The 8,836-nt window shown below is 37.0% G+C and overlaps 1 protein-coding gene across 1 annotated transcript; it reads left to right on the forward strand.

The window, feature by feature from the left end:
- The first annotated feature begins 1,452 nt into the window (after positions 1-1,452).
- Positions 1,453-3,712, forward strand: LOC131066461 (probable serine/threonine-protein kinase PBL1). The gene is made up of 4 exons (XM_058001217.2): positions 1,453-2,265; positions 2,405-2,671; positions 2,798-2,911; positions 3,145-3,712. Exons 1-4 carry the CDS (start codon positions 1,858-1,860, stop codon positions 3,655-3,657), a joined length of 1,302 nt encoding a protein of 433 aa, XP_057857200.1. The 5' UTR covers positions 1,453-1,857; the 3' UTR covers positions 3,658-3,712.
- The last annotated feature ends 5,124 nt before the right edge of the window (positions 3,713-8,836 follow it).

The raw sequence follows: 8,836 nt of genomic DNA on the forward strand, positions 1-8,836 counted from the left end.
TCTAGTATATTTCTGATGCTATCATCTATATTTTTATCTGAATGATTCATTGGATGTTGGAATATTTGTTCTTGATATTAGACTTTGTGCTACAGTGAGGAATAGTTTTCTGCATTATTTTTGAATTTGAAGTGGATATTATGTATGTTGTTGTTACTGATCTCTTCTATGTGATGATCATTTACTATTGGCAATCTTTGTATGAATACTGGTGGATGATTTGCGTTTAAGTTTCATAAAGTTTGTTCTTCATACTTTGTTGTGAAGATCTTGTGTAGTTAATCGCATCTTTATTTTCCCCTTTTTAGTTTGAAAAGTTTTCCTTTCCTGCTCTCTAGTGAAAAGCACACCCAGAATAATCTAAATTTATATCATAAGAGGGAGTTGTACCTCTCAAATTCAGAGGAAAGTTGCAGAAACAGTTGCAACTTCTCTAACTGTTGTTAATAGTTTGTTCTCTTGCCTGGGCTAGGGGTCAATATTGTTACAATTTGGAGAGAAAAAAATCTGTTAACCAACAGTACCAAGATCCCAAATGCTAAAAGGATCATGGATCACCTCACACCTTAATAGCAAGGGAGAGAAAAAAAGAAAAAGTATACTTTTGAGAGGGAGAAAATAGAAACATAGAAGCATTGAAGTATTTCATTTCAAGAAAGTCATTTATCACATCATGAACCAATAACTAGTTGTTTAAGAAGCAAATTTGAGTAATTTATCACATCATGAACCATAAGGACTTGAACATCCAACAATTTTACCTTTAGACTCCTCTTATAGTCAAAACCTTGACCTTTCCATTGCTTTCCATTTCTAGGCCAATGATCTTTCTTATTTGAACCTTATTGATACCTTGAACAAAGTTCTCCATACTCAAAGAAAGACATGCATCCCAAAGCATCTAGTCTCCACCTATCCTAATTTAAATATAATTGATGAGTGTAAGCTGCGCTGATGGAGAATCATTATCCTAACTACCCTCCAAATAACCACCATTGCTTGGATGTCAATTATTCCCTTTACAAGCAAGGAGACTTCACTAATCTTTATTCTTTGAGAAGTCAAAAGGAATGATTGGATCTACTAGGTCTACATATACCCGTTACCATTACATCATTTAGACCAAGCAATGACTAATTCTATTGGAGATTAATTTTAAATACCTAGTTCATTTTTTTATAAACACATTGAATAACGAATTGAGTTTTGTATAAGCAAGACCCATTATAACCCCTACTTCACCAATAAAAAGAATCTCATAAAACAAAAAAAAAATTAGGAAAGCATCTACCTATTCATAATTAATACATCAAACGAATATTTTGAATTAAGTTTTTTTATAAGTGTAGTCTCTTAATTTCATGAATATAATAAAAATCTCATGAATTCAAAGTATAAAACAGCTAGGATTCTTTAAAAATATTCTACAGAAATTACTGGTCCAACTGCAAGCGGCGCTACGGCTACCGTGTTAATAAGAATTGTATTCTCATCGCTTGGAATCAGTGAATTCGAATTGTTTCCAACGGTTTTTTTCCTTAAACTATACAGAGAAGATATGGATACAGATACGCATTTACAAGGCAATTAATGTTATTTTGACCCAGGTGTTTGAATAACCTTAACAGGCTGTTAATTTTCCTTGTTTGACTCTGCACAACTCTCGGGTGATTCTGGTTCTGATTGGGTGGTCCATGGTAGATTACAACTGCTCCAACCCCCAAAAAAACCCCCAACAAAACCATTGATATGCTAGATCATTAGCTTCCCAATGCATTACTGTTCATAGATAGGTATAATGACAAGGGCAACACAAACATATGTACAGTGAGGAGTAAGGTTTCTTTGGTGCCCAAGATGGAGTGTTTTGTGAGGCCTAAAAACACCAGGAAAATGTATGCTACAGCAATGAACAACAAACCTGCTAGTCCTGTACATCCCTTGGTGGAGGTTAAAGATGGTGGCACTGTGAATTGGCCCATGAACATTCATTCTCTCAGTCCTCTTCCCCTTCCCCTGCCTCTTCCTCATAATAGTAATTCAACAAGCCCTAGCTTAAAATCTGGTGTCCCACAGCCCAGGTTCTCTCTATGTTCAAAAGATGAGATACTCAGCTGTGCATTGCAATCATTCTCCCACCAAGAGATCTCCACAGCATGTAATTGTTTTAGTCAAGAACAGTGTGTGTATAAGGGATTGGACAGAGTTGTTTACAGAGCATCTCTGATGGTTGAAGCTACTGTAGCTCATCTTCTCAACCCCAAGGTATGATTAGCCATTGTAGTTTATTTGTCTGATTTATAAGAACACTTTCCAATTTCTAGATAATAGTCAATATGATACATTATTGTTAGTTTTACTTGTTTTGTGTTTGCCCTCATGGTTTGTGCTATCCAAATGTCAGCCATACAAGGAGTTCGTTATGGAAGTGAACAGGATGGCTTCTCTACAACATCCATGTCTGTGCAAATTGATTGGCTTCCATGCAGGGGAGAGTGGAGATCGCATGGTGGTCTATGAGAGACTTGCTAATGGGGGCTTGGATCAGTTGCTTCTTTATAGCAGGGCAAATGGAAATGGGTCCTCCCCAATTGATTGGAGCAACAGAATGAAAATTGCTTTTGGTGTGGCCCAGGGTCTTGCATTTTTACATGAACAAAGATCATTCCAGGTACCTTTACAAGACCCCATATAGCTGCCATGAAAATGTGCTAAGCTTTCCTTCAGTTATTTCATAATTACAGTGGTGGGGGCAGGATTTTCGCATTGTGAAGTAATGTTCGATATTTGAATGCAGGTCATGTACAGTGAGTTCAGGGCTGCAAACGTCCAGATTGACAAGGATTTCAATCCCAAATTGTCAGACTATGGATTTGCTTGTGAAGCCCAAGTCTCCTGCAATTCATCTACGGTGAGCCCACATTAACCCATTTGATTCCATTTTCTGAAGTTTCAGAGGGCAGTAGGTAACTCTGATTTTTCAAGGGCTGCCCAAAAAATTTCCCTGCCCCAGTAAAATCATTTACAAAAGGACAAACAGAAACCCACATTTCAAACAGAGGCCCGCTTTCAAACAGATAACTTACTTGGATGCATATTGGACTTGCCATTGTTTCTCTCTGATCAAATTTGTTTGATGCACAGACAATAGGATATCTTGCTCCTGAGACTGTAAAGAGAGGGAATGTGAGTAGAAAGAGCAATGTGTGGAGCTTTGGGGTAATGCTGTTGGAGTTGTTAACAGGAGGGCATCCCAAGGACGAAAGAGATCTGATGAAATGGGCTGTACCCTTTCTAAGTGAGGAGTCGAGGCTCATTATGATAATGGATCCCAGATTGAGTATATCAAACATCTCACTCCAAACAGCCAAGGCAGTAGCAGACTTAGTTCTAAAATGCCTGAGAGAGGAGCCATCAGATCGCCCAACTATGAGAGCAATCGTAGAAACCCTCAAGTCTCTTCCAGACATAAGATGCTGTGTCTCCCCCAAATTTCCATTGAAAGAACCCACCTCCCTAGCTTCAATAAAACATGAAGATTACCATATTTATGAGCAGGCATCGCCAAAAAGTGCTGGCATGCTGTATCAGCCTCGGAATTGGCCACAATATGTAAGGACAACGAACCTCAAGAACCCACCTACTTATTGTTCATGAACATAGGGTTTTTACAGTCCATGAAATCAAAGTAAGAATGCTTTTTGAAAAAATATGGAATTTCTGAGTATTAAACCTTTTGAAATCAATTGGGTATATTTTGTAATCTGACATTTCTGATCATATTTAATCCATGATCAAGATAGTGATACATTTAACTTTTCAATCTCTTAATCTATCATACAGATTTAAATGAATACATCTCTTAATCTATCATACAGATTTCAATTGAATCAAACTGTGGTGAATAAAAAAATATGACCCAAAAAGTTGGTGGAAATCTGTTAGGTTTTCTCTTTTGAATCACATCAAACTATGATAGAAGTTGGTGGAAATCTGGTACACAGTTTTTTCTTTTGAATCGTAATGAACTTGATGTGAAAGATTGATAAAGAATCTGGTCCATAATTTAAAAGATAAAGAAACAAACTTTTAAGATAATCTAAGTGTCTAGTTCCTTGAAGGATGTGTTAGTTAGCGACACGGGTGTCTGTGATATGAATCCTTCCATTTTTGTTTTTCTTGTCTGGATTATTATATCGTGTCCAAATATTAATTAATAGCTATGTACCTCGCAAATCACAGAACTGTTAATTGTATCCGTGTCGGAAATAAGGCCTCTACAAATGTGCCAAATTTTATCTGTTCGAGATGTTATTTCTCTCTTCAAGATGTAATAATTAATGGTCAGCAAAGAACCAGATTCTCCCAATGTTTTTCGTTCTTCTCCTCTATTTTTGTTTTTGGAATTCTGTGACAAATCTTTCTTCGCCTCGGCCATGAGTAGGGGAAGAGCACTAGTAAATATGTTACCTTGTACATTTTAAATTTTAATTTTTTTTTGGTTTTTTTAAAATTGTTTATTGTTATTGTTTTGGTTTGTGGGTAGTAAAGATGAACATTTATCAGTTGTTCATGCAAAGATCAAAAAGTGGTAATTTCAAAGTGCCTTTGGAAACATATTTTCTATTGTCTCATTACCCATTGGCTTTGACAACCAATTTTTTTGCACAATTGATCCAATACTTATGGACAAATGCTCCAATAATTGTGTTCTATTGGTATCACTAAAGGTGCACAATTGATCTAATTACTAACATTTTCTCCAAAAAATGGGCGGTCATTGGTCTACTAGATGATTTTTAGGTAGGCTTTTAATTAGCGAAATCCAATGAACCGTAATTGAAACATGAAGAGTAACTTGTTTCCGTAATGGAGAGCAATGCAAATCCAATGGAGTGAGTATCTTTTATATTTTATAAAAAATGTTATAGTTCGACTTAGTGAGACTGATAGTTACATTTCTTGATCACTTTATCAATCAAGATTCAAATATTTTTTAGATGCCATAAATAAGGAATGGAACTGGATTACGTTTTTGGATGATTTTGACAAAACAGATAACCTTGAATCAAAAGAAGTTTTAGCTTAAGACTTGTGTTTTCATAGATTGCTAAATGATTATGTGGGTTTAATCTAAAACCTTTCAATAATAGAAATTTGGACGATGAAAATTCTATAATCACCCAATGATTTAACATGCTATTTGTACAATTCTATGAGTGAACTGTCATTTGTACAATTTTATGATTGGAAGGAAGTCCAATCAAACATGAAACTTAATGGTACATAATGTTTGTATAATTCTATGATTAGATGTTCGCCTAATCATTCGTGAAACTTAATAGCTGTTATAATTTAATAAATTGGATTAAAAAAGATTAATTGAAACATTAATTCTTAAAGAAGTTATAGTTAAAAGGCTAGATCAAAAAATATTATAACAAAATTAAAATTTTCTGTTGAAATATAAAATAAAATTTGATCAAATAATTATCAAATAGTTTAATTTAAATGTAAAAATGTTTGATTTACAAAGAGCCCATTAAAAATCACTAGTCATTGATTATAAAGGATTCCCTATACAATATGAAAATAAGTTCAAATCTTTAATAATTTTACAAAAAGGACACCTTTTATTTATTTATTTATTTTTGATAAGTGCTATCATTTATGGGGATATCTCCCTATATTGCTTGAAATTATGAAAATTACATACGATTGTAGACAATATAGACCCACTAGTCTATACACATCTTTCACTCTATATACATATGCCCAACATTACATGATAGAAACAAAAAGTTATCAGCCCCAATTATCCAAATATACCCCACAACTAATCCTGCTCAATCCTGAGATTACACCTGTCCCCCAATGACTTGATAGATTACAACAACAAACTCACCAATTCCAATTGCATTGCGGGTGGAGTTCTCTGGAAGCCACCAATCATTCGACTCAGTTACCCTTCGAAATGGTTCCAAGTTACCATTGAATACCGCACACCTAAAAATCTCCCATGCCTCTTCCTCGAAAGTCTTCAGTCTCGCTTGCTCTTCCCTCCATACTTCTCTGCGGGCCATCTCTTGAACAACATCACTATCCACAAAATCTTCCTCATCTGCAGCTTCTTCACCGTCTTCCCCAACCTTAGTGCCTTCTTCTTCGCTCTCTCCATCATCCTCCGTATTCGAATGTAGGTAGTTCTCAAATTGGAAGTATATCTTCAGGATGCTCACTTTGACATCTTCCTCCATACCCAGAATGGCATTTGCAACCGTGTCTACGATAAATAGTTTTACGAAACTTGCTAACAGTTCAACCACATGCTCCTTCGTTTCTATGATATCCACCAGTGGCAGGAGGACGACTTCCAACACCATAGCATCACACCAGTGCCTGTCAGTATTTAGTGTAATGCCCACTAGCACCCTCACAGAGTCGTATACATACTCATCAGTGCAAAACAAGTTCTCAACTGCACATTTAATGCATTTTCATAGTTTACACAACTAACCCTTCCAAAGTAAGCCATGGCCAAAGATTACCTTGCAACACTCCCCCGAGAGCCCTCACACTTTCCTGTTTTGCTTATGCCCACCAAATTCGCCATAAAAAGTTGTGATCTGTGGAGTCAATCGAGTGCATTGTCCATTCCCTGCTAGAATCTTTCACTCTGCAAACATATCTTTTTCGAAGTGTAACAATTTCTAGGCATGCAAAGCTGCTCGGGTGCCATGTGATCCTACCGTCAAAGAAACAATTACCTGCTTCCAGTCTCTAGTTCATATTTGGCCAGAGTTTATCCAATTTTGGGGCCCGAGCAAGCAAAAACTCGTTGTACACTTGCCTCAGCTTACAGTTAGCTGACACCCATAGAAAGTTACTCTGGAAATTGACAGACCTCGAACACTATGTGCACTCGTGGTAAAACTAATATCATATCGCCTCTCCTCGATGCACTCTGCCTGTCTCAGATAAAATCTTTGTTATCCGATTCCAAATCTTGGAATCCCGACTTTATCTATAGCAAGGACTGAAAGAAGACCATCCGGTAACTCCTCTACCTTAGACATCCATTTTGGTCCATCGTAGTCGATTCCTCTGTTTGCCAGCTAGTCCACCTCCGAGTTGCCCTCTCGATATATGTGTTTAAAAGTGAATCTGTTTAGGCTGTCACATAAACTTTGGATCTTGGGGTGACACGCCTCCAATTTCCAATTCTCAAATTTCTGTTTGGTTATCCCATTCAGGACAATTTGCGAGTCACCCTCTACTTCTATGTCACGAAAACATCGGTCCACACTCCATTCCAAACCAGCTAACAACCCTATAATTTCTGCCATATTGTTTGTTGTGATTCCTAAGGGACCGAAATTTGCACCAACAAAATTACCAAATTCGTCCCTTATAATGGCACCATATCTCGATTTACCAGGATTTCCACGACTTGCTCCATCAAAGTTGACCTTTAAGTTTCCAACTGAGGGTGGAATCCAAACTATACTATCTCTGTTCTGCTTCATGTCCATAAACTTGTAGCCACTGTTCTTCGTCAAATTCCACAGCCTTTCCATTTCTTTGTCCCAAGAAGAATAAGTGCGATACTTCCTTCCCACTACTTTGACGTTGATGACTTCTTCAATGGCTACTTTGATTTTTGGGATTAGATGATCAAAAGACAAAGCTTCCTCATTGAAGACTCTTTGATTTCTCTCCTTCCAAATATGCCATGCTAGCAAAGCCGAACTCGCCACCCACAGTATTCTCCATTTTGACTTCTTATAGTAGGTAGGCCATGCTAATAAAAAACCTTTTAGTGTTTGACTTCTCACCGATCCATACTGCAATTTACCTAGTAGCCAATCCCAATCTTTTTTAGTGTATGAACACCAGTATAAGAGGTGATCCGCAGTCTCTTCGTTTTCCTTACATAGAATACATACACTCGGACTTGCAATTCCAATTAGTTTCAACCTTTCCCCTGTTAGAATACGACCATGCAATGCAGTCCAAAGGAACACCCCTGCCTTGGGCAGTACCAATTTGTGCCAGCACAATTCCGAGGGCCACTCCAGGTTCTGTGCTCTGCTTCTAAGAATCTCGTATCCCAAGTTAACCTTATATTTTCTAGTTTTGGACGCACACCATAATAAACAATCAACTTCATTCTGGTAGATAATTTTTTTCTTTCTGCTCAAGATATCCTTCAGCTTAATATTGTTTTCCATCTTCCATACACCCACAGTTTTCCACTCAATCCACTCTACCTCCTTCTGTCCTTCAAAAATGTAATCAGCCACAAAGGGACCAACTAGTGCTTCCACTTCATTAACCCATAACAAATCATCAATTTCCTCAGCTATAGCAATGTCTCCATTCCAAGAATCTCTCCAAAATTTTGCCTTTCCATCGTTACCAATTTTCTAAGTTAGATGCTCTGTTATGATGATTCTGCTTTCCCAAATAAATTTCCAAATTGGAGATCCCTTGATCGAGTTTGCCACAGTAAAAATCCTATCTGCCTCATTTGAATCCAAATACTTTGTAGTCATAATCTTACACCAGGATTTATGAGGCTGCTCATACATTTTCCATGCTAACTTAGCCCCTAGAGCCAAATTGTGCAAGTCCATTTTTCTTAGACCCGCTCCACCATCCATTTTAATAAGGTAGGTTGTATCCCAATTTATGAGTGGGATTTTCTTCTCCTCTTGCGCCCCTTCCCATAAGAACTTTTTAAGAAAACTGTCTAGCTCTTTTGCAACTTTATATGATAATCGAAAACATGACATATGATATATAGGGATCGCTGAAAGAACCGATTTAATCATTT

Source organism: Cryptomeria japonica, chromosome 11, assembly GCF_030272615.1.
Source record: "Cryptomeria japonica chromosome 11, Sugi_1.0, whole genome shotgun sequence".
NCBI classification, from domain to species: domain Eukaryota; kingdom Viridiplantae; phylum Streptophyta; class Pinopsida; order Cupressales; family Cupressaceae; genus Cryptomeria; species Cryptomeria japonica.

Excerpts from the sequence above, each read along its gene's own strand:
- LOC131066461 (XM_058001217.2), top strand. The coding sequence starts at position 1,858 with ATGGAGTGTTTTGTGAGGCCTAAAAACACCAGGAAAATGTATGCTACA. Across the intron at positions 2,672-2,797 it reads ATGAACAAAGATCATTCCAG|GTCATGTACAGTGAGTTCAG; the intron begins GTACCTTTACAA and ends ATTTGAATGCAG. Across the intron at positions 2,912-3,144 it reads TCTCCTGCAATTCATCTACG|ACAATAGGATATCTTGCTCC; the intron begins GTGAGCCCACAT and ends TTTGATGCACAG.